The following is a 25,847-nucleotide window of genomic DNA, read 5'->3' on the forward strand; positions in this document are numbered from 1 at the left end:
CTACATCATTTTAATTGCATTAACACCCAGAAATACAAAAAAAGGATACGTGCCAAAAGCCACCCATCAAAGAGCGCCATCCTTCCATGGTGGGTCTTACTTCCACACTCCTTTTACTCAAAAAAAAAAAAAAAAAGGAAAAAATTGCACCAGTTGATGTACAAACACAGTCTTCCCTTTGCACATATTTGTGGATTCTGCTGCAACAAGGAGGGTGAAGCCCCAGCGCTTGCCCTGGCATTGCCAGAGAGGCTCCTTGGGAAACAAAGAGTTGTACCAACAGTATGAAGATTTTCTTACAAACTGCAGTGTTTACTGTTTTTTTTGGGTTTTTTGTATATTTTAAGTTTCAAAATTAGGTTTTGGGTCACTAATGGCTTGTAAAATCTCTTATCTACAGTGAATTTAGCACATATTTTTATTTTTAGGAATGTGTAAGGCATTTTGGTAAGTTGAATGGTAAGGTCTAGGTTGCAGACTCGTCAAACTGAAGTCCCTTCCTTTGAACTGTCCTCTTTCCCCTGGAGAAGGAAAAAAGAGGTGGGTTACTCAACTGTATCTCATCCTTATTCTCATGGCAGCTCAAGCCCCAAAGCATTTCACAAATGGGCCTAGTCCTGCCTTTTGGGCAGGGAGAACCATGAGCATCATCTTGTGTGGTCCCAGGGCTTCCCAAAATCCAACCAAATCATTTCTGGCATCATTTCTTGCCTCCATTTTTAAAACACCGCCTGATGTGCACTTCCCTGGGGCCTCCACCAGTATCAAGGGGAGGGATGGCCATGGCCACCAACAAGTACCGTTTCCTGAAGCTGTTCTTTCAATCTCTTCACAGTTTCTCTCTCTTTGGCCAGTTGGTCCTGGGCAACCTTCAGTAGCTCCTGTAGTTTGGCTGCTGCCTGACCCAGGTCCTTTGTTAATTTTTTTTCTTTGTCAAGTCTTTCCTACATGGGAGTCAAAAGAAGGCATCTGCCTGAGCCTCTCTTTTACATCTGGTGACCTTCCCCCCTCCAAAACATCCCAGGTCACCTCAGGTCTGCATCGAGCTGCCTCAGTAGCCACAAGCCAGAGGAGCACCCAGTTCCCACCTCAGCAGAGAGACCAGGCATCACCCCACCAGCTACAAGCTCACTCTGGCATCTAATCTGGAGATGCCATGGGCTGAGATCTCATGGTAACTGGACAGTTACCCAGTATGTGAAAAGCCCAGGCTGTGAGAGTGTTTGCTCAGGGCATTGCACTTATCTTGGCCAAGATGGATGCAGTGGCTGTGACTTGCAGCCTGCTGTCCTTCAGCCGTGGTGGAGCTCTCAGCCACCTCCCCACAGGGTAACCATCAACCTCGCCCCACTCTCCTCAGAAATGATAAATCATGCCCTTAGTCCTGCTTGAACATGACTTTTGCTGTCCTGGCACAGCCAAATCACCTTGAGATGCTGGGCCTCCTCCGTGTCTGAAGCTGCTGCGTTTTCAGTCAGTCTCAGCTTTTCTAGCTCTGCTTGCAATGTGCACGCCGAGCTCTGGGCCTGGAGGGGGACACATATTACTCAGTAAGCACAGAAGCCAACAGTGGCAGTCACCTTCCACATCATGCTCTGTACAACCTGAGTCCCCCGTGGGTGTGCCCTTGGTAAAGAGCTAGGTTGTACAGCTGCCGTCGGCTGGACACTGAACCCAGTGTGTTGCTTCTGCTGATCCAGCTTCCACCAGGAAGATGGTATTTTTCCCCAGGAGCAGCATGAAACCCAGCTAGAGCCCTTAACCCTCAAGGCAAAGAGCTGGCAAAAGACATGGGGGGACTGGGAAAGGGGCAATGTGAAGGGTGAGTGTTGCCACATGCTGCTGTAAGGGAATGCAGTGATGTCTAAGGTGCAGACAGTGATGGGGAAAAACCTTCAAGTTAATTCTTGGGCTTCTTTAGCAGCCAGGAACCCATAAAGGCTTTGCAAACCTTTGCAAACCTTTGTATCCTCCTTGCCCACACCCACCTCCTCCAGCTCCCGTGCCAGCTTTTGCCGCAGCACTTGCTCCTTCTCCACCAGCGTTTTGTTTTGCTCCAGCTGGGTTTTCAACTGTGTTGAGAAAAGGGGAAAACACCCAGAAATAAAATTTAAAAATTACTCAAGAAATGACCTAGCAGGGACATCACCAAGAAAGCTGGGCTTAGACAAAAGAAATAAAAATGGAAGCTTTCCCTAGGACATCAAAGGGCAATAGGTACCAGCATCCCTCCTCAGCACAAGAACTGGGAGGATACTGATGCCTGGGGCTTGGCTTTGCAGTGCCAAATTTTGCTTGCTCCTCAGGCAGCGTCAGCTGGGACATGGGATGAGAGGCACCCTATAGGGAAGGATGTGCCTGGCAGGTCCCCATGCCTGGGAGAAGGCTTCACAGTTAACAGGATTAAAGGAGAAAGACTTGTGGCAGCACTGCTACTGGCAAGAGGTGTCAGCCTGAAAGGGAACAGCCACTGCTAATGCCCTCAGCCCAGCTCCAGCAATTTATGGAGCCTCTGTAATCGTAATGCCCACCAGCTGGGAAGGGATCCTGGTACAACTTTGTTGGGGTGTCCCCTTCCTCCAAGGAGACCCAAGCCCTGAACCCAACAGGGCATTGTCACATGGTAATGCTGGCCCAAGGGCTTGCAGCATGCCCTGCCGGCATCCCCCCCAAATCTTTCCAGCCTGATGCCATGATGGAGGGCTCCCAAGGGGAACAACCTGGTGAAAGCCAGTTAGTGGTATGTTCCCAGTGGGAACATGTTTGAAGGGATAGGGGACTAGCTTTTCCCCAACACACAGCACGGGAGACAACACAGCCACGACAGCCCCAAGCAAAGCCATGTGCAGTTCTCCATGCAGCTAGATATGGTGAGACAGGATGCTTAAGGGTCAGTGCCTCCACAGGCAGCGGTCTCACCATCCTAACCTTGAGGGGTGCAGGCTCGCTTGGGTCAGCTTGTAACCCTGCTACTTTTCCATCCTGTACATGGCTCTTCATCTCACTCAACTGCTGCCTGACCTGGAGGGAGGACCAGCAAGCCTAGCTCAATTACACATCCCTGTGCTGCAACCTTTACACAACTCACAAGAACCTACAGATAAAGCCTGCCAGCTTTTTTGCTTTCACACAAGCTGAAATGTTTGGAAAACCACTTCAGTTTCTGCTTAGGTGCAGGAAAGTGGTACCTAACCTGAGTAGCCTGAGGCACAACAGCTCCCAGGGGTGCAGAACACACACTCACGCCTCATCTGCTCTGCTTTGATCCCTTGGCATCTGAGTTTAGAACCACTGCTTGAGGGTTTGCACTAACACAGTCAAGGTATTAAATAAATCAAGGCAGGGTGGCAGGTCCCATTTTGCCAAGGATCACAGCTGGGATGCCTGGGAAGACAGTTACTTGAACACTGCCCGCCCCCCCAACTAACCCCTGCACACTCCATTTACCACCACGTTTCCATTCTGCATCACAGCAGCAGTGGCAGCCAAGCTGCAAGCTGACAGTGTGCCTTGGCCAGAAGAAAGGGAAAGTTGCTGGATGAACATAAGTGTGTTCCACACTTACAACTGCCTGCCCATCTAATGAGATTAAGGCTAATGATGATCCCATGCCACATCCCCCTGGGAGCAAGGGGGTGCATCAGCTCGCTGAGCGAGCTAGAGAGTAGTGGATGTGAGGCTGGGAAGTCAGCACTCAAGAATGGGTGAGCAGTACCATCAAGGATTTTAAAAACAAACTCCCAATGGTTCCCAATCAAAGTACAGATTTAAAAACTAGAGCCCTCATGGTTTTGGCAGGTCTGCTAGCTCTCAGCCCCATATCCCAGTTCTCTCCCTACCACTTACCTGCAGAAACCTAGCCCCATCCTTCAGCTCCCTGAGTGACCCGTACACATGGGTTGCACAATCTCAGTCCTCCATCCAGAGGTGGATGGATGGATGCTTAAGGCACCCAAACCCCTGCCCCAGGGTGGTGTTGGGGTAACCAGTGTCCAGTGGTGGGGCAGTTGGGTTCTTCTGCTACATACCAGCTTGCACAAGCCTTGCTGCTCTCCCTTCCTTCCCACCCCCATCACGAGAGGAAAGACAGAAAAATAAAAATCTCCTCCTGTGTCTCAAACATCCCCTCTGGAAGTCTAGTGCCTGGCAGCACCAGGTTCCCTTGTGCACTGGCTGTGCCTTCCTCCCCTCCCTGAACCCACAGGAAGGGTGCTAGTCCCACGGCTGGGTTTGCAAACCAACCCCAGGCAGAGCATTGAGATCCCACCAGGGCACCTCCGGGGACCCTCCCTTACCAGTGCCAGCTCCTTGCTCTGCTTCTGCGTTTCAGTCTTTGCTGCCTCCAGCTGCTCCTGGGACTCTGATAAGAGCTGCCTCAACTGTTGAGGAGGAACAGAAAGGAAAAAAAAGTCCTTTTATGCACTTGTTTTTGGAACCCTTTGGCCTGAGGAAGCATTTTTACGATGCAACATCTTCCCAAAGAGGTCATGATGTTATCACTTGATGTTGTCTGCTCACAGAGATGGTCATGAGACAGTTCCATCTCACCTGAGCCACAGAAATCACACAGGCCGAGAAGCAGTGCACAGCATCTCCATACAGATCTCCCTGACCCATCACCTTGCCCATGGATCTCCTGACTTTCAGTGTCTACAACCCAGACTGGAGCAATTACCTCCACCTGTTTTCTTCTGCTTTGCAAAGCTGCAGATCACTGGGGCACTTCCCAGATCCCCAGGGCACTTCTCAAATTCCTAAAATGTGCATGGGTGGTGAGTCAGGGTTAGAAGCAAAACATGGTTAAGAAGGTAACAGCCACCACACTTACAACTTCAACTTCTTCTGTGTAGTTTTGACGTTCAGAGCTGGCTGTCTGCAAGTGATTTTCCAGTTGCATTTCCAGAAGAGAGGTGTATTCCTTTAGCTGGAATAAAAGAGACAAAAGCAGGAAGAGGTTGATTGTTTGAGATCCAACACATCCCAAACATCCCATGGTCAAAGTCTGTCTTCCCCATGGCAATGGAACTAGGCTCAACCCAAGCAAAGCATCTATCTGCCTGGCACCTGTGCAGACACCTTCTCCCGTACCCCAAAAACCTCACCTGATCTGTGTTCTGCAGATCTGCTTTTAACTTCTCCACCATGGCTTCAAGGGATTTCAGCTGAAAGTGTGACTAAAAGCAGAAAGCAACAGTGAAGGTCAGTGAACAGCATCTCATGTGGACAGTGAGCACCTTTGGTTCAATCAAAAACTGGCTGATGTTTCACTCCCACCTCTCCCACTTCATCCTGTACCCAAGTGTGAAAGAGACCTGATGCCAAAGTGGAGCTCTGCAGCCTGCAGAGAAGGAGCTCTTCTTCCAAGGGAGGACAAGTTCAACACGCCCAGGCCGTAAGTCGTGGAGCAAAGTAATACCTTTTGCCTGCAGGAATTCAGCTGGCTACAGTCAGGTTTCAACACCCAAGAAGCTGACACCAGACTCTGCACAAGTTTCCTACTGAAAGTGCTCTTTAGTTTGGAAGCAGCAAGGTAGACTTTCCAATGAGGTGTCATGGACTTCACTATTATGAGAAGCCAATCTACCAGAAGAAGCATGGGGTTTTCATTAAAACCCAGTTTGATTTTTGAAGAGGACTCCACAGACGCTGACATTTTTTGAAAGGAGGAATTCACCTCTTCTCCACTGAGAGGCAGGACTGCTCTGGAACTGCTCTAGCCACCAGACATTCATCTCATCACAAACACCACCAACAGCCACGTCATCTTCTGCAATCCTACACCATCCCTCAGCAGCATTGGTGCTCCAGGAGCCAGTGATGGGCTGAGAAATCAAAGAGCTCTTGTACAAGAGCTCCCCCACCTCCCTGCAGTCCCAGTTAACTTCAAAACCCCATCTGATGGATGGGGAGAGGCAGACCACAGAAAATAGCTTCATCTCAGTTCTGCATTCAAGAGGGAGGAGATAACATCAGTCTGCTTTGCAGAAAAGGCACGGCCAGCCAAGTTTTCCCAGACGCCAGCCAAGTCACAAGAGCTCATGGAACATGACCCCTTGGGCAACAGCAGCTCTCTGGCAGCTGCTGGCTGGCTTTTTAACTGGGAAGAGCAGTACCCAGAGCTAGACAGACAGCTGGACCCTAAACTATGTGCAATACGTGGCTTGGATCTCAGCTCCTTTCTCAAGGCTCAACAAGTGCCAAGGTCAATCCATGTTTTGAGAGCAAGCCAAGTTCTCCAGCAAATGAGAGTCGAAGAGCCCTGCATGTGTTCTCCTCCCACCTAGCCAGTGCCCACCAGGAGGGCCCAGCCTGATTTCCAAGCATCAGAGCTTGGATTACTGAAGAGGCAACATGGTTTCACAACTATCACACCTGAACCGAGGAGCTGAAGCCATTCCTCCAGCTCCACTGACAGGGTCTAGGCACACGCCAGGCAGAGATGTGGGATCTGGGAGGAAGACAGTTGCAGATTCTGCATGAGGTGGGATTTTTGGCAGCTGTTTTGGTGACAGGAGGAGTATATTTGGGGAGAAGAGAAAGTCCCCATGTTGTGAGTTCAAAGTTGGCAGGAACACTTAGGGTCACCAACTGATTTTTGCCAACAGCCCCCCTTCTCCTGGAAGTCTAGCTCCAGGAACAACAAACCCAGGTATGCTGCAAACGCACCTTTTGGAGCTCCTCTTCAGAGGCTGTGAGCTTTGCTTTCCAAACCTTCTCCTCCTCCTCCACACTCTTTTGCAGGTTTCGCAGCATCCTTTCCTGTTGGCAAAGTCTCAGCTGAGCCCAAACCTCCAGCCCCCACTAACCTGAGCAGTGTCAGGGCTAGAAGCCCTGGCATACACAAAGCCTCTCCAAGAAAAAGAATTAGATGCCTCAGGTGGAGCTGGAGGCTCCTAATTCCTATTCTGGCTTGACCACCCTGCTCATCTGTGCCACATCCCATCACCACCAGGAAGGTTTCCAACACAATTAGGCTGAAGAAGAGCTCTAGAAATCTATGTTTCTCCTTTTCCTCTGTCTCAGTGACAAATAGTCTTCCACATGGTAGCCCCCCCAACATACCAAGGGATGCCCACATTGAGCTCATGGGCAGCCTGGGCTGCCAGGAGACCTCTCAAGAGGTATTTCCAGTGGAAGGCCAACACAGCACAAAGGGCAGCAACTTACTGTCTCTGCGAGGATAGTTCTATACTGCTCACATTCTGCTTGTAAAGTGCTTTGTGTTTCCACTGCCTCTTTCAATTTAAGAGCTGAATCCTAAAAAGAGAGGGAGGGGACAATGAGAGAAGTGAGGAAAAGAAACATGTGACCCTCCAGCACTTCCTCGTCCCTCCACTTTCCAGCCCCTTCACTTACCGGGGGCTCTGTTGTAATCACCTGCTGCTTTAGCACACTCATGGTCTTCTCCTTAAACTCTTGTAGCCATGTATCATAATCCTGAGTTTGAAATAAAGAGAACAAGGAAGAAAGAGGATACTTAGACATCTCTCCTTCCCATGTGGTGGAGGTTCTGTGAGGGTCTGAGAAAACATGTGCCCACCTGCTGTGAGGACACAGTGACTCCAGGAAGGGCAGAGAGCAGAGTCTGCTTAGTTTGCGTCTGGAATGCAGCCAGCTGTTGGGCCAGCTCTTCCTGTAAGAGAGACAAATTGTCATGGGATGGAGGTCTTGGGCACCTGTCAGCCAGGCTGCCAACACTGCTCCTGCTTTTCTGTGCCTACAGGGGTGAGCCAGCACAGGAAACCAGTCGACACAGAAAACTGCTGATGCCAGGAACCATGAAAACATCACTTCCACTTCACCCATCTACTCGGTTCCCCAACCATAACAGGAACCAGGGATACCCAGCCCTCAAGACAAACTTTGGAGAAGCTAGCAGGAGGTTTGGACCAGCACTGCTCCTAAGAGGAGGCAGGCAACCCAAGGGCAAGCATGGCTGGTAGCTTCCGTTCCAACACCAGCATCATTGCCAGAGAAAAATGCCAGGCTCACCTTTGCTTTTGTAGCAGCAAGTAGTTTTTCCTCACATGCCTTCTCCACCATGGTCAGTGCTTCCATTGCTTTCCAGTTCTTTTCGCGAAGGTCCTGCGGAGACCACAGAGGGCAATAAGCCACAATTCGTGCCAAAGGCCACAAACTTGCTTGTTGGCGCTGAGGAGGATTTCAAAGCCTGCACTTAGGAAATTGGGCAGCAGTCCATCGGTTTGTTCAAGAGTCTTCCATCCCACTGCCCACATGCATCCCTTTTCCCTCCATCTTCACAGTGGCTTGATGCACCGCATCGCTCAGGAAGTGGCCTTGAAGGAGCAGGGCAGAGCTGGAAGGGGGCAGGAACTCCACAAGCACCCTCTGCCTGAAGAAGACACAGGCCAAGTGGAGGGACGTAAGGTGGCCTCCACCTAACTGATACCACTTTACAGTAGAGGGAGAAGGAGTGCAGGAGCAGTGAAACATGAGGGAGCCTGCTCAAGGATTGCCTTGGCCCTGCCACATAGAATCTCTCTGGCTTAACAGGTCCTAAACCTCCCAAGAGAACAGGGGACAGACATATTACCCCAGGAGCCCATCACCTGCTACAGCACATCAGCTCCAGCTGCACAGGCCACCAGGGTGTTTCCTGCTCTCCAGCAGACAAGGCAATGCCTCCAGTGCTCTGTGGGGCTGGAAGAGCCTCTGATTGCACCAGAGCGCCATCAGTAGATGGTTATGACAGATTGTTGTTCACTCACGTACATTGTTTTTCATCTTTTGTTGCTCCACTGCCTCTCGCAGCTCTGTGGCTTCCCTTTCCAAGGATGAGAGCTGGTTTGTGTTCTCCTGGAGTCTGGAATGGCAGGATGCAGGAGTGAGTCTCAGCATCCATCTCCCTCCTGGGTAGCAAGCTCCTGAGATAGCCCTTCCTATCCCGGTCTGCTCCGGGATCTACATACAGCAGGATGGAGAAGGAGCAGGACTGAAAACCACAGCCAATGCAATACTGGAGTAGGATCTAGTTTTCTACCATCTTATGAGCAATAACAAAAAAGCAATTAGCTGTCTGGCTGTACACACACTAAAAGAGGAAGAAGAAAAGTGATCCAAAAGCCAAAACTGAGACTGCTCCTATCCACAGCTTGTTAGGCTGAGATAGCCCACAGCTCCGCATTTTGAAAGTATCATCCTAGTGTTCTGAGTAACCATAAATCAGGGCTGCCAATTAGACACCAGAGAGCCTGCATCTTCCCTCCACTTCCACAGATCCCACATCTGCCCTGAAGGGACCCTCAGCTTGAGCAAACCAAGGAAGGTTCTCGTCCTTGACAAGAACTACGCAAGTGTCTTGGGGTCCCAGGACAACTGAACCGCTGCCTTCCTTTATAGGAATGCTGGATGTTTGCTGGCAATGCGGGCAGCTGAGAAATCCTGCCCCTGTGCAAAGCCTGAACCTTCTCAGAGGTGCCCAGGACATGGACAAGGAGCAAAAGGCACAAGTTGTGAATGAGTTGTAAACTTCATTTAAATGCCAGGAAACCTTTCTGCAGCAGGGGATGGGGGAAGAGGTTATCAAATACTGGAACAGGGACCCAGAGAAGTGGTGAAACTCCATCCTTGGAGATATCTGGAAACATTTTCAAAAAGCTTACTCTGGTTAGCCCAGCCTTGAGCAGGGATTTGGATCAGAGACATCCCATAGCCAGGACCAACACCACCAGAACCTCCTATTCTGTAAGACTGGTCAGAATCCATGTGCTTGCCAGCAATTCAGTCCCACTTCAGAATGGACTGACTGTTATTTGGGTCCAGTGCTGGAGCCAATAAATATTTTAAACAGCACTATTGGTCAGGATTGACCTTGATTTCCCAGCTTGGCAGTCCCCCATCCTGACCGGAAGGCAGGAAGCCCTCACCCACAGGCTCAGTGCTTGAGGAAGCCTGGGACACATGGACAGCAAGCTGGAGGTGCCATAGCAGTCTCCATGTGCAGCCAGACCCACCTTGACCGCAGCTGCTTCATTTCTGCTTCATTGGCTGCCTGGAAGAGAGAAAGCACTTTCGTTACCTGTCCATGGCACGTGATGCAGGTCAATCCTTTCTGTGGCATTCCAGAGGGGATCCCAGAGGAAAGATAACACAGGCACTGTGTGAGCAGCATAACCCACTCCCTTCCTCCCACCCCAATTAAATGAGCACATAACCTGCAAGTCTCTGTCTTTTTCTGCCCCACTCATCTGGCCTGCCTCCAGCAGAGCTTCAATGGATTTGATCCTCTCCAGAAGCTTCGTATTCTCCAAACTGGCATCCTGCAGTTTCCCTTTCACACTGTTCAACTCCAGCAACTTACTTTTAACCTCTGCTTCGGAGCTCAGCAGCTTGGCCTGCAGCTCTGTTGGAGGAAAGGATGAGAAATATGGTAGGGTAAATGCAAATAAAACTGGAGACTCCCCACCCTGCCCTGCCCAAGCAGAATCTTAGCCAAAGAAGCCTTGGCTGTGGATGCTTTCAGGAGGCACAGAAAGGGGAGGCAGGGACACAGGACAGCACAGGAGAGAGGCATTGGAGTAACATCCTAGGATAGAACTATGGACCAGCCCATACCTTGCTCACATCAACACCAGGCAGCCTAAATTGGGTCTACTTGTAGATTACTTGGACCAGCTCCACCAAGCACCCAGCTCTGAAAGCTCCCAGTCTGCCCCAAAGCTCTCCCTATGCCAAACCCAGTTCCTCACCAGCAATGCTCTGCTGCTGTCCTTTGGCCTTTTCTGCGTCTGCTAACAAGCTTTTGTAGCTGGTCTGGGTTTTGCGGAGCTCATCAGTGACTTCATCCAGCCTCTTCTGCAGCATCACCTCTACCTCCTGTTGGGAAGCCTGCATGGCAGGAAGAGGTTTCCCATAGTGTAACAGATACCCCAGGCAATTTGAAGCAAAGCTCCACATGTCACATAATGTTATTTTTAAGCTGTACTTTAGGGGATTTAAGTCACCCTTTCCCCACATTCCCCCTGTGCATGACGCATCCTGCCTCGTGCTCACATTTTGTGATTTGCCAGCCCTCAAACTGGGAAGCAGACAATACCCAAATGTCTTGGTTCTGGGCCAAGACCACCCTCCCCTCTAGAAACCTAAGCTCTGAAAAACGTCTTAAAACCCCGGTACAAACACAATGCCCCAGTCAAGCAGGGAGAGGTGCTTAGCAGGACAGAGACACTCAACCACACATTTCCACACATGGAGGAATTTTCTGCGTGGTTTGGGCCAGGGAATACTTTTTTTTTCCATCTTAGAAAGCAGCAAGGAAGAGGCCTGGCCAAGGCAGGCATTTTGAGGGGGAAGGCAGGGGAGAAGGATGACTTGAAGCTCTGCAGGTACAAATTGCACCCTTGCAGATGGAGAAACACTGTTTTGCATCGAGGGGACAGAGAAAGATAAACCAGCAGGACAGTCTCTCTCCAAGTGATGCTTCCAGCACACCAAGAAAACAGGACTTCTCTGTTTTTTGAGGATTTGACTCTGTATCCTCAGCTCAGAGATCTAGGTGTTACTGTGTTATATTCTCCCCTGCATTTTAAACACATCCTTGACTCCAAAGTCTTCCAGGTAGTATGATTTATTTAATTAGTATTAAGGTGTTGCAGCAAGCTGACAGCCCTGGAGAAGTTCTCCTAAAAGCTAGTGTTTTGAGCCAGGAAAGTGGCTTCTGCCTTCACACCAGATGCATGTCCACATCATACCCCTTGCCTGCAAAAGCAGCTGGGGCCAAATGCAGCCCATCAAAAAGAGATGTGCACAGAAAAAAATAAAAGCAAGGATATCAAAGGACCCTTGTTAATAGGAACACCTCTACAAAACCATTTTGGCATGTGAAGACAAAGGTCTCCTTCACCACAGCCCCTTCCTAAAGAAGCCAGAGCAATTCAGAGACCACAGCACATGCCAGAGGGACATATCACATCCCCTACTCTGCTACTCTGGGATTAATGGTCCCAGCATCCACTTTAGCAGCATCCCAGCAAGATGTTAACCCCCTCAGAAGATGTTCTTTCTGGTGTGAGTACAGCCTGGCTGCCTGCAACACACGACTGTGTGCTCAGAGGGTCTACTTGGGAGGTGTCCTTTTAACACCCCTAAACACCCCAAACCCAGCCACAACAAAAAAAGCCACAAGCTCTATCTCCTGCATCAGGGAGGGAGAACAACAGGGTTAAAAACATCTGAGTTCCAAGAGCGCACCCACAGAAGAAGGGCTTCAAGATCGTTCTCCCTGGGCTCTGCTGGTGATGCAAGGCATCACACTGGTGTGCAAGGCGCACACTGAATGTGACAAACTAATGGGGGGGAAAGCAATAAGGAAGCCTGCAAGGCAGCTTCCTTCCCAAACATGGACATTCATCTCCCTCCTAGCTCCTCCCGTGGCCAAGTCCACAGATCCCATGCAAGTTAGCCACCTGCCCATCTCTGTGAGGGGAGCAAGTTTGCTGGCGCCTGCCTGACCTGCAGCTGCTCGTTCTGCTTCTCCAAAGCCGCCGCTTTGATCTCCCAGCTCTTCCTCTGCTGCTCCTCTTGCTGCAGCACCTCTGATTTCTCAGACAGCTCTCTCATCAGCTTGTTGCACTCCTGCCGTAACTTGGCCAGCTCAGCATTTTGCCTGCATCAACAGAAGCAGGGTTATTATTTTAGCCCACAGGCCACTCAAGCCTCTCTGATGTTGCTTAGGAGGGAACACATCCTTCTGTGGGCATCATACAGGACTTGAAACACCTCAATGGCTTCACTTGCCTATTTCTAAGACACGCCTGGTCCTTCAGGGAGGGGTCTGAAAGAGCTGTCAAATCACTTTAGAAAAGCTGCATTTCAGTCACAGGAGACATTCCTTTCTTATGAAGTAGAGGACATGAGGATCTGTCTTCCCAGACACAAGAGGAAGTACTACAAGCAGCTGGAGTCTGCTCTGTAATTATCTGACCACTGTTAATCACCAGTCATTTCAGACTTCCTATAAAAAGGAGCGTGAAATTCTTCTACCTAGCTCCTTTTTTTTCTGCACACACTGGGCTGGTCTCCGTTCTCTGCAGCATCACTCCCATCAAAGAGCCAGCTGCATTTCTTCTCAATGCTGTAGTACGAGAGTATGAGCTTCCCTATGGGGGAATAGTGCCACAGTGCCTTCTGGTCCCCTCTCCCACCTCCACTGCCTGTTGGCTCTAGCATCAGCACAGGTGACCCTGACGCAGAGACAGATCCCCTCACCCTTCCATTTGGGAAGAACATCCTTGTTTCCCCTGGTGGCCCCCCAAAAGCCATTTGGCAAGCTCTTCCTCCCTCATTCCCTCCTCTACCTCCAGCTAGTTGGGGTGCCTGTAGAAGCACCTTTGAGAAAGGGAGTGGCCATGCCCGATGGTCAGCCAACCCCAGGGTTTGCCAGAGGGCAGTCCCAGGTTCTGCCCCTCACCCCTGTCTTACTTGCTTTCCATTTGGCTGGTGGCCTGGTTGAGGGCGTCCCTCAGGATGGAGTTCTCCTGCTGCAGGCGAGCCAGTTGTGTGTTGGGGCCATTCTCCAGCTGTTCCTGCAGGGTCCGGATCTAGAGGAGCCCAACAGGGGTTAATGCCACCACTAGCCCCTTGTTGAAGCCCATGAGATGAGCAAGAGGGACCAGCAAAGCCGGGGAGTGTCTACCGATGCTGACAGCCCCCAGGGACATGACATCCCATGAGATTGCTCCTATGGGCCTCTTCTCCCTCGACCACCAGGATCCAGGAGCATCACAGGATCTCGCCCCCCCAGAGGCTCTTGTCCCTTCACACAGCTCAGTCTTCTCCAAAAGACCACACATCTCCCACCAGAAGCCACCGGGCAGATAAAGGAGGAAGCTTCAGAGCACAGCATGGGGCTCACCTTGACCTGGAGCTGCTGCGTTTCGCTGACATGGTCCTGGTAGCTGGCCTGCATGCGTGCCTGCACTGCTGCAATCTCCCGCTCACGGGCCAGCAGCTGCTCCTTCAGCTTGCCCTCTGCAGCCGCTGCCTTGGCCCGCTCGGCTGCCAGGTCCTTCGAGCAAAGAAGTCACCCAGTTAGTTCTCAGAGTATGGGTTTCCCCGTTTTAAGGGGATGCAAAACCAGTGGCCTCCTAGCTCAGAAGACTAAAAAGTTTAGCACTTTCACTGGTGCCCCCATGCCCAGGTACGTTTAGCACTTACATTTCCTCCTGCATTTTGTTTTGGGCTCTGTGGCCACTGGATGCCACTGTTGTTCCATATTGGGCCAGCTAAGAGAAAGGAGTAAGACAGCCTGGAATTTTATTCCCCACCCCCCTCCCTCCACCTGGGTCAATAACATCACATAACATTTGGGACAAAGCAGGAAAATTATACAGATGGAACTTGCCAGCCACCAAGTTCAGCATGGTGGGGGTCTGTTCTGCCTTTAACACCCAAAAGAGGTGGAGGCAGGGCTCTGAGTAAGGACAGAGCACTGTAGATAGGATCCGGCTCCTTACAAAGGCACCTTCTCAGCTCCGGGGATCTGGGCAGAGATGAGAAGGGATTTGCTTTTCTTCCTGAAGCAGAAGAAAGCTGCAATCTCTTAAGGGAAGGGTTTTCCCCTGCTTCCCTTATGGCTGCCAAAGGGAACTACCCGGCAGTTCTTTGGGCTGGTGCCTCCCCAGACTAGATGAGGCCCAGGAGAGGAGGTCAGGTGGGGATCTCCTCCCCTTTTTGGAAAGAAAACAGCCAACAGGTGAAGAGCCCAAAGAGCCCCGGGGCTTCACCTGCAAGGGGGATGAGATGTGGAGAGCAGCAGGCTTATGGCGAGCCACCATGAACACAGCCCACACCAGGGATGCCGGGAGAGCTGCACAGTGCTTACCTTGCTCAGCTCCCGCAGCTTGTTTCTGGCAGCAGCTACATCCTCCTGCTCGGCTGAGAGCTGCTTCTCCTTCTCTTCCAGCTGGCGTTTCAGGACAGCAACCGGGTCACCCTTCTGAGTGGCCTGCCAGCACGGAGTGGCACATCAGTGGGGACAACCACCTTCAGACCCATACCCTCCTCTGCACAAACACAAGATCGTGCCCTCTGCTCCAGGGGAGAATTCAGGTCTGGTCTCCAAGGGGCCAGCCTGCCCAAAATTGTGGTGTCTTCCCTCCCCTCCCACTTTCCGAGACTTGGCAGAGCCCTGGCAGCAGGTGGTCACAATGGCACTGGTAGCCCTACCGTGTGCCAGGTGTCCATGATGCCCATTTTCTCCGTCAGGATCTCGATGAGCTGCTGGGCCTCACCCTCGCTGAAAACCATGCTGCTGACAGTGGACATGAGTGTCTTGTAGGGCAGGTAGAGGGGCCCATCTGAATCCGTAGGTGCTAGGGAGGAGAGAGGAGGGGTTGGGACTGCTGGGGACAGAGGCAGAGATATAGTATCATTTCAGTTGGCTTCAACCCCACAACTGCCATGTCAAACCATCAACCACCCAGATTTCCACAGTCATGTTTGATGCCTCTCTAAGAGAAAGCAGTATGAAAAGTGCGGGAGATGATACCACACGTGCTTCTTGAGCCAGCTGCTACCTCTGCCTGGCTCTGCTACTGGTCCCAGCACACTGCTATCACCCACCAACAAACTGAGTGTTTCTCAGCAGGAGCTGGGTATGCTTTGTCAATGCCAGGGAGCACAGATTGTTGGGCATTAGAAGCTGGACTGCACCACAATACAACCTTGCTGAAGGATGTCACCCCATGCAGTGGTGCCAGTGATGCAGAATGCAGCAAGGTCATTTCCCACCTTTCACCAGGCAAGTTTGCTCCAGCTCTTTGCTAGGGGTAAAACATGACTCCAACCCTTCCCCTACCCCTCTGCTAACCTGGGAAAGCCAAGGAGCATCAGGGACCATGATGCTGTTGTAGGACATGCACATGGTCACAATGGATAAAGGGTGGTGGGCAGTGGTTTAGGAGTTACCACACTGTATCTATGGCCCAGTAGGCTTATTTTCCTAGAAAATCACAGAAGAAAAAGCAGTTTGTAGTTCAGTAGCTCCAGGGCCCCTGAAGTCACTGACACCACAGTCTCTTGAACACAAAGCCTGGATGCCCCAAGCAGCAAGGTTCAGAGAAGAAGGAGGAGGAGATGCTGCAGGTGTTGGAGCAGAGTTTCTCCTGCAGCCCCCAGAGAGGAGCCCATGCTGGTGCAGGTTCATCCTGAAGGACTACAGCCCATAGAAGGCCTCATACTGAGCAGGGAAAGCTGTGAGGAGGAAGGAGCTACGGAAAGGGGCTATTATGAACTGACCACAGTCCCCATCCCCCTGCACCACTCAGGGAGGGGAGTTAGAGAAGTCAGAAGGGAAGGAGTGAAGTTAAGCCTGGGAGTGAGGGCAGGGGGGGGAAAGTATTGTTTTAATTTTGTCTTTGTTCTGATCTATTTTAATTGGAAATAAATCAGTTTTCTGCAAGTCAAGTCTGTTTTGCCAGTGACAGTAATTGCTAAGTGATCTCCCTGTCTTTATCTTGACTCATGATCTTCCTCTTCTTATTTTTCCCCCATCTGGTTGAGGAGTGAGGGTATAGCTGGGTGGGCTTCTGGCAGCCAGCCACAGTCAACCCACCACAGCACCACAGCGGCAGAGCTGGCTTCTGGTAGATCCATCTGAGATGGCAGCATTAACCCTGGCAGCAGCAGAGTCTGTCTCACCAGCCACAGCCACTTCCCAGCAATGCAACCAGGGTCCAACGCTTGGCTCACACTTTACTCAGGCTGGCAACTGCATGGATGCAGGACAGCACATCGCATTCCCTGGCTCAGTCCCACTGGGTGGAGGGACCCACACAAAGCAAAACTCTGCCCATCTCCCAGCAGTGTCATGCAACGAAGCCTTGCAAAGGCAGGGACAACGCAAACCCCACCTTGTAGATGGCACGTGGAGCCTGGGCAGCCTGCCAAGCTGTGGCACAAGGAAGTCTATGCTGACACCGAGCCCATGTACAGAGTCAGAAACTTTGTGCCTTGCTGAGGAAGCAACGAAACAAGAACCAGCCACGTGGCAAAGCTGCCATGGGAAAACACAGCAGGACAAGGGGTCTGAAGAGCCACTTCTTCCACCCAAGGAACTTGGGTGAAACAAACTACACAAGAGAAAAATACTGCAAGCTGCTCTCGTCAGGTTTGCCATCTGTTTCAGTGCTGAGCATGTGTCTTTGAACACTTTGAACACCGATTTTTATCTGCCACAGGATAATTTGTTGCTTTTGCCTTTGAAGAGGAGAGACCACAGCTTGCCAAAGGCTGCCCACAAGACCTTGGTCTAACTGCAGTCAGCTTCAGGGTGCAAATACTGCTGAGAGCTTTCCTTTGAAAAATCCCACAGGAGCAGCTAAGACAACACTCTTGGCTTTTAGGACATGCAGGATTGGCACTTCATACCCAAGGGAATCTAAGTTTGGAGCAGCCAGAAAAACTCCAAACTTAACAAATGCTAAAAGTTCATTTCCTATCCACACTCCCTCAGCTGTTACAGCTTGGATTTAGGGCCATGTTTTTCAGTGCATCCATGTGTTCCAGTGTTAAGAGAAGTGCATCCATGGATGCACACAATAAACCAGTCACCTTTAGTTTTCCCAATATCATCACTGCAATACCCTCCAGAAGCAGTTTCTCAAATCCTTTCAAACTGCATCACTATGTGGAGATGGCCTTTAGTAAAACTCTTTCCTCGGAAGAGCAGATACAAGGGTTTTAACCCAATCTTGGAAACCAGCAGCTGCAAGTGTCCTGCTGAGAAACAGGCCCTCTTCCAAAATGTGGGTGTGGAAACTGCCAGGTTACAGAGCAATCTAGGTTTGGACGTGCTGCAGAAGGTTAGCAAGAAGGGATGTTTTTATTTGGTAGGGTTTTTTGGGGTTGTTGGGGTTTTTTTTGTAAATAAAGAAATGAAACACCACATCACATCTTTGAGAACACCTGAGAGATTTCTCCCATGTGTCCACATGGGAACATTTCTACAGGTCTGAAAGCATGCACATTTTTAGTGTCAAAAATAAATCCCAAACTGTTCCCATTGGTACAATGAGAGGCAAGAATCCAGCTACAGAGCTGATTTCCCCCTCCCTACACCTGGATAGTTCAGGACCACCTCTTCTATCTCCGAGTCAATCAAGTGAGGCATGATTGACAATGGGCAAGTTTTCCCTTCCCTGTGGCATATCCAAAGTAATTTCCCTCTAATTACCCTATGATCAGTCCCCTGCAGTATAAAATCCCATCAATTCTCTCTCCTTGAAGAATCCTTTTTCACCTCCACTGAAGAACAACGAAACTCTAGAAGTGACCCACTTCCACGTAGAACTGTGGTACAGATCCTCTGTGCTTTTAATAATCACAGGTGTGTGGGGAAAACACCTCATCTTGGCTTTCCACCCAGATGTCCAGCACCTTGGTAGCTGTCCCTCTCCAGGATGGGTACATGCACCTCCTGTTCATTCCCATGTGCAGATCTGCTGAGACCCACAACACAACAGCAAATCCAAAAAGAACCTCTAACTCTCCAACCTGTGTGCAGGACCAAGGAACTAAACACCAACTAGAGGTACCTGATCAGAAGGCAACACATTGCAGAGTGAAAATAGGTCAATAAACACTTGACTTCAACTTTACTTCCCCCCAGAGAGAATGATAGTCCAGTACAGGCTTTTTTAGCCCACCTATCCCAAGGTGCACATGGCCCATCTCATCAGAGACAGCCTTACTACAGCTGTCCTGTTTCCAATGCTGAAGAATCACAAAATCATAGAATGATTTGGGGAAGGGACCTTAAAGATCTTCTAGTTCCAACCCCTAGGCCATGGGGTCAAGAATGAAGAGATCTCAGAATGGGATAGACCTGTTTTAACAGCATCAAGATGCCCTGGTGGCTTACTCGATGGGGATATACGAAGAGGAATTTGGCCTTACCTGGCTCGCTCTTCTTCTTGGATGCAGCCTTCTTCTTGACAGCTCCATCATGCTTCTGCTCCTCATGGGTCGGAAGAGCATCGGTTTTCTTGATGGTGACAGGGTTGACAGGAGCACTTTGCTGTGTGCCAACTGGTGGCACAGCCACAACAGGCACCTCCTTAGGGGTCACCTCCAGGACAGGAGAACTTCTGGGGACACTGACAGGAGGTGAAGCCAACATCAGGCTAGAAGCAGGCTCTACCTTTGCCACCTTCTTCTCCTTCTTCCTCTTCTCCTTAGGTGACAGAACAGGTTTCTCCTTTTCCTGGGGGACAACTGACACTGCTGCAATTGGAGACTCCACTGCTAAAGGCTCAGGTACCACAGCAGCTTCAAGAACCACATCCTTGGGAGGGTCTGTCACTTCCTGAGTCATCTGCTGCTCTGGGAGCTTTCCATTAGGTTTCTCTTCCTTTTTCTTTGCTTTTCCTTTCTTCTCAACAGATTTCTCTTTTTTCTTTTTCTCCATTTTCTGCTGCTGGGTCTTCTCAAGCTCTTTGCGTTGCTTGGCCAAGGCTTCCTCATAAGATGTCTCCTTCATGGAGAAGGTGGACACCAGGAAGATCCCAATGGCTGATATCACCATAAAACCTCCGAAGACCACAACACCCAGCATCTGAGGGTCATACACATCCATCCTGCCTTATTCTTCTGTGCCTGCAAGACACCAGAACAACAGCTAGGAGTGGGGTGGGGGTGGCGGAGGAAAGAAATGCAATGGCCTCTCTAAGCAGGGCATTTCACATGGACATCTGTGCCTCCAAACGGCACCATGCACTGAAAAGACACACACTCAAGATTCACACAACTGAGGGCGACCTGCCTACACACCTCCAAGTTTGTGCTCCTCTGCTGCATTGCCCATGCACAGCAGTCCATTTGTACCCCAGTGATTGAACTCCACTAGCTGCAGCGATCTCCAGAAGAATCAAAGAGGAGGAATTAAAAAACAGGGATGCAATCAGAGACAGCCACAAGCCTCAGTCCAGGTCCAACGGGATGATTTTGCATGACCCTAGACAATACCCGCAGCAGTAAGAGAGCCCACTTTCAGACTGTTTGGTGCAGGCTGGCCAAGATCTGGGCTTTTCCTGGAGCACCTGGCTTTCTCACTGAACCCAGATGCATATCCAGGTCTCAGCTTTGGAATAAAATATCCCCCTGGAAGGAGAAAGTATGTACAGGAGAGTTTTCTCCAGCTTTGCAGCAGCCCTTCCCTTCTCCCTTTGCCACCTGCACCCTGTGGCACTGCTGACTTCTGCCCAGCCTGGCAGGGAGGATGCTCATTAACCGCGTCCCACTGGGTAGCTGCTCCCAGCTCCCACTGATGAGAACCACCCCAGCAACAATGCTGTGTGCATGGCCACCACACACAGGACCAAGTCACAACCATTTTCACCAGTAAAAGTCTTAAGTTCAAGCTAACAAAAAAAGTCAAGCCTGGTCATTATTTCATCTTCCAAAGAGATTTCTGCAGGAAGAAGTGAAACTTGCAAAGGGAGTGCTGGATATGGCGCTTCTCTTTCCACCTCTGCTTTTAGCTGGCGAGAAAATCGGGCACAGGGGTTTCTCATCTGGCAATTCTCATCCTCCTCGCCAGTTTCTCCACCTGTATAACACATGGAGAATCAAGAGAGACCATACTGCCTGGTCTGAGATCTGGCAAGCAGGGCGCAGCTACACCTGGAGAAAGATGCTATTACATCCACTCTTCTTAATGGCTAATTGAACCCTGTTCTAGTTTCAAAACCAATTGCTGCTGTCTCATGCATGTGTTTCATCCATCAGGTCATCACTTTCATGTGGCAATGAGGTGGCTCATGAGCTCCCAGATGCTGGTGTCAGTTAATCTGTGAAGGGGCACTTTCCAGGAGTTGCAAAGGCTCTGGTTTCTCGTCATTGTGACCCAAAACACAATGAGCAAAATGCAGAAAGTCCTCGGCTATCAGAAGTTCTCATCCTGCTTACCTGTAGTCATTATCAAATTTCCTCTTTAAGAGGTTGTGGGGTTGAGGAAGGAGGGAGGGGCTGAAAAGGGAGGAGGCAAAAATTAGAATAAAACTAAGGAGATCAGCATCTTTTCAAACTGCAGTGATTGCAGGGAGACACCTCAGAGGCTCTTCCTTTCTAACAGCTGGAGCAGTGAACTTGCAGCTGTGTCCGCAGTTCAAAACTGCTCCTGCAGCAAGGTGGGGACAATGCAATGAAAAACTCACCTCCAACGCCTGACCAGGGGGTGCAGAGCTGGGAGGAACTGCAAAGCACCCATCTCCCACTGGAGAAGGATGCCTAGGGAACGATGTTCTAACCAGCAGCCCAGTTCTCTCTGCCCACCTCTCCAAACATCCCAGGCAAAATGGGAGAGAGAAGCTGGCAGGCAGGAGGGCTGTCAGCACCAGCTGGAACCAGCTTCCCCTGTCAGGGCCAATTTCCTACCGCACAGCACCACTTGAGATCCCAGCTGATACTACAGGCATCATTATTTCACATCTACCCTGGCCATTTCATACTTAAATGGCCTTAGCCCACTCTATCCCAGCACAACTGGTGCTAAGTCACTCCCTTCTGACTAGTAGCATCGCTTTGGGATGATCCCAACAGACAGATTATTCCTACCCCACGGAATTAAAAGGACTTGGATTTCCTCTCCCTGGCAGTAAACAAAATGTAGGGCTGGAGAACACATACCCACAACCTTGTGCTGGGCTTACGGCTACACCAAAGCATCCAGGAGCTGTTTTAGGGGCAGAACAAGGCAACCTGCATTCCTCACCCAGCAACTCAAACACATCAGTAACATTAAACCCTTCCTGACCTCACACTGCCACAGCTTCATATATAGATAAAAATCTGCTGCTTCAGCTTAGGGCAAGAGCATCCCCAATGCTGGCAAATGCACTCCAACCCCACCAGCTGGTACTGCCACCCTCAAAATGGTGAGAATAGAGAGAAAAATCCAAACCTCCACTACAGAGGATGGGTGAAAGGACAGAGTGAGGGGTGGTGAGGTCAGTAAGATGGCAGTGCTGAACATAGCACTGGAGCCCTCTGCCTGCCCCACACCCTCTAGGGATGAACCCTAGAAGCCCTTACAGTGTTTGAGCCCCACACTCCCTCTCTCCTGCAAGCACCCTCACCCAGTCCCACCAGCTGCAGTAAAAGCTGTCTGTACCTTGCCTCCTCTCCAGCTTTAGTCAGGGTGAGATAAGGATGCAGATTGGAGCTGAAGTCCTCCCTAGCTAAACAAAAACACCCCAAAAATCCCCTCCAAACCAATACCGGAAAAAAGCAGCCAAGAGCACTAGATAGAGGAGCTGTGAACCTGCAGAAGAGCCATGGCAGCAGCCAGAGCTCCTGAAAGCAGCTGAGATGCTTGCAGGGGCCATCCAAGCTCCCACCTCTGGACCAGAGAAACCCCATGCAGGTGTGCCAGGAGAATATCCACAGTGAAGAGTGAGAGATGCCAACCGGGCAGCAATCACTCTCAGCAGCACTATCATGGCAAACTTTGGTCCTGTCTCAACACTCATGCCCTGCAGCCTGCAGCACTGGGCTGGTCCCGGCAGACCCAGTGCTGACTCCAAGGAGCAAGTTCTACCTGTAGAGTTCCTCCTGCGGTCGAGACTTGGCACGACTAGCCCAGCAGCTTGTTCAGGGAAGAGCCAATCTCTCCAACGATGTGAAGACAGCAGCAGGCTGTGCACAACCACAACACACTTAAATCAAAGCAGGCTGGCCTTGGCATTTTGGGGATAAGGAAAAGTCTTCCTCTGGGAACTTACTGAGGCATAGATGCAAGAAGCGTTTATGCCACAGCATTAGCATCAGAAGTGAAGCTCTGCTGTGGCATTTCCTGACCTTGTCACCTTTGCCCTTTGAAGTGCTAAAAGTTTGCTCCTGGATTTGCACAGCAAGACAGCAGTCCCCTTTGCAAGCACCACGGCAGGTGCGTGCGCGCCTTGCCCTTCGGCAGGAAAGCCCTCCTTGCTTCCCACCTGCACAAAGCCTTAGCCAGGACATGGCAAAACAGGGCACCAAAGGTACCACTGCTTGTCTGCTTGCAGACGCCTAAGGGCAGTCTTGTGTGTTCAGCTTGACAGCCACAATTTGAAGAGGCTTGAAGACTTCAGCATCCTCCCTTCTGTAACTTCTGGTCCTCCATGGGACTTTGCACCCACAATGGCATTTTTCAATCTGACGCCCAGATTGTTTTGGGAGAGGATTGTGCCTAAGGGGTGCACAGACACCACCAGTTATCAGAGTCCATGCTCAAAAAATCAAGTTCACATGCAATATTGAGCATATATGCCTCCATGAAGTTTTTGAGCAAAATCATCCTCTACTCCTTCCCCAGCCAAAACAGTGGAAATCGTCAAATATTTCCATGTGCAAACTCCTTCCCCAAAATAGCTTGTCCAGATAAAGCTTTTCACCACCACAAGAACAGGAATATGCTGGACAATTGGTATTTCACTTGGCCTTCTCACGTAAAGGAGCCGGCCGAAATGCTGTGCTCCAACTCTTCCATTCCTGGGGTTTTTGCTTGTTATCCATCAAATTTCCCAACATCCCAGATAACAGCCCAAGAGATCTGACCTCCCTCGCCTCCCTGCACGTGCCATCACCTCTGTTTGACCCGAGCAAAAGTCGAACTTGCCTTAAGGAAGCTAAACAAGTAAAGGACTCGGACTTGCTGGTTTTTGAGCACCAAATAATTTCCAGGATGAACCAACCCACAGACACATGACATGACAGCACCGGGGCCATGCTCAGTGTCTTGTGGTCACATTTGTCACTGACAGCTAAGAGTCAAAAACCAGGCTAGAACCTTGCCACCTGTTCAGCCTTTCCTTCCCTCTGCAACCACACATGAAATCCACGGGAATTCAGTATCTTTGCGACCCAGCCCTCCACCAACCCTGGCTTAAATCAGCCAGGCCAAGTGTCAGGTGGGCAGGAGCAAAGGAAGAGACAAGTTGTGCAGTAACTACAGGAACCTTATTTCTTTTCACAGCCAAAGGAAAATCTATGTTGTCTCTTCCTGGTCTTGATAGGTGCGGCAGCTGGGAAAAGACACTCTTTGCAAGCAGGACGCTGTTCCTCTAGCAACCCAAAACTTGCACTTCATCATGGTGTCAAGGTGGCATCTCAGGTTAGAGCACTACACAAGAGGTAACAGAGGCGCAGAGGGCAGGGAAAGAGACATGGGTTCTGCATAGCCCACAGCAATGCCTGACTGTTAAGCACCTGCAGCTCCCTTTCCTCTACATCTCCCAGCAGATTTAAAAAAAGGAGGGAAAGGGCAAGGAAGAGGAAACTGGGAGGCCTAATCCTGTGAACAGCAAGGCAACTCAGCAGCAGGAGAAACAACAGCACTGCCAGCAGATAAAAAACAATCACCAGATACGTCTCCTGGAGTTTCTCTCTGCCCTACTGCAATAAATTGAAAACTAAAAACAAATGAAGAAAGCCTGCACACCACGAGCAGATCCTGCCCACATCCCCAGCAGCCTCTGTTTAAATAAATTTTCTGTGTGACTGTGCACTTGCAGGCTCCCAGCAGCATGTGTTACTCTACACAGTGACTCCGGATTAGCCAATCCTCAACAGTTATAGCTCAACTTAATTGAACGTGTCTTAGCGCTCCATTAGCTCTTGCAGCAGCAGCCAGCTGGCTTGTGTTTGCCAGCAGTGCTTGGTAGTGCTGTCAGCTCCCTTCCTAAGCCTCGGAGTGAAAAAACAGGCAGAAAATATATATATATACATACACACACACACACACACACACATATATATATTTAGGAGAAGAGTGTAACAGTACCATAACACAGCTGTAGTTTGACTACTCTCTGAGGCAGCTATTACAAATTTTCTCTCCCCTCTCTGGCCCAAAGCAGCTGGCCCTCATCAGCTTCTCCCCAGGGCTCACTTTCCAGGTAGCCCCAACTCCTTCCAGCCATTTCCCGATGATGCAGGTGAGCAGAGGCCACTGCCATGGCTTCAGTGAAGGGCAGAGCTGACATTCCAGGCGTGGAGGCTTCTCCGTCGCGTCCAGCCACGTGTTCAGCACACGCTCTCCCCCTGGACTGCTTCCCGAACGGGCGAGGAGTGGGGCATTCCGTCGGCAGACCCGCGGGAAGCCTGGTGATGTCCAGGTTGGAAAGACCCCAGGGCGGGGGCGAGGGGTCTCCGCCTATGGGGTCGACGCCACTCTCCAAAAGCTCGGGGACCTCGCACTGCCGGGGGTTTCCCGGTGCCAGGAGAGTTTTGTTGAGGGGGCTTAGTTAAGAGAAAAAAAAAAACAAGGACAACGGCCCGAGCGCCGTGACTTTCTGTAACCGCGGTTAATCAGATTAATGCATGTCATCGCGCCGGCGCTGGGGCAGGGCCGGCGGTGCTCGGGGCCCGAGGGCGGCGCGGGGCCCGGACCTCGCCTCCCCGCTCCCTGGCCGCACACGCCGCCATTCCGCGCAGCCCTGGCCACGCCGCGGGCCATTCATCTACCCGGCCCTCTGCAAACGTGGCCGGACCCCGAGCCCAGGATCCCACCTTCCTCCCTGCCCTGCTTCCCCGCGGGACACCCCCCCCGCGCCGGGAGCGGCGGGGCCGCAGGCCGGGGGGGAGGTCCTCACCCCGCTCCACGTCTGCTGACTGCTGGGGATGGGGGAAGCGCCGGGCGCGGGGTCCCGCTCGCAGCGCGGGGCAGACGGAGAGGAGTCGTGGAAGAAGTGGCAGGGGAAGGGGCTGAGGGAAGGGCTGCCGCCGCCCGTACCCACCCGTGCCGGGTCGCGGTCCCTCCTCGCTGCCGCAGACGTGTAGAGTCGTGGCACTTTCCGCCGCTGTCTCGCCGGACTTGGCCGGCGCGTCCCGCCCCGCCGCTCCGCGCCGCG

At 51.0% G+C, this 25,847-nt stretch overlaps 1 protein-coding gene across 5 annotated transcripts; it reads right to left on the reverse strand.

Annotated features, from left to right (window-relative positions):
* On the reverse strand, positions 1 to 25,847 carry RRBP1 (ribosome binding protein 1). 5 transcript variants are annotated; one of them, XM_027696967.1, is made up of 23 exons: positions 25,734 to 25,847; positions 18,916 to 19,614; positions 15,187 to 15,332; positions 14,843 to 14,965; positions 13,874 to 14,026; positions 13,441 to 13,559; positions 12,472 to 12,625; positions 10,710 to 10,848; positions 10,176 to 10,363; positions 9,975 to 10,012; positions 8,734 to 8,824; positions 7,993 to 8,085; positions 7,541 to 7,633; positions 7,357 to 7,437; positions 7,168 to 7,257; positions 6,667 to 6,759; positions 5,103 to 5,174; positions 4,829 to 4,924; positions 4,296 to 4,379; positions 1,989 to 2,072; positions 1,428 to 1,526; positions 801 to 944; positions 1 to 521 (listed from the first exon to the last, which is right to left on the reverse strand). In XM_027696967.1, the coding sequence occupies exons 2-23, from the start codon at positions 19,592 to 19,594 to the stop codon at positions 483 to 485; spliced, it is 2,898 nt and encodes a 965-aa protein (XP_027552768.1). In that variant the 5' UTR covers positions 19,595 to 19,614; positions 25,734 to 25,847; the 3' UTR covers positions 1 to 482. The 5 variants fall into 5 exon arrangements, with proteins under 5 accessions (XP_027552768.1, XP_027552766.1, XP_027552764.1 ...); XM_027696965.1 differs by having other exon boundaries at positions 15,187 to 15,359; XM_027696963.1 differs by having other exon boundaries at positions 15,187 to 15,362.

This window comes from Neopelma chrysocephalum, unplaced genomic scaffold, assembly GCF_003984885.1.
Source record: "Neopelma chrysocephalum unplaced genomic scaffold, ASM398488v2 Primary Assembly neopelma1_117, whole genome shotgun sequence".
In the NCBI taxonomy this organism is placed as follows: Eukaryota; Metazoa; Chordata; class Aves; order Passeriformes; family Pipridae; genus Neopelma; species Neopelma chrysocephalum.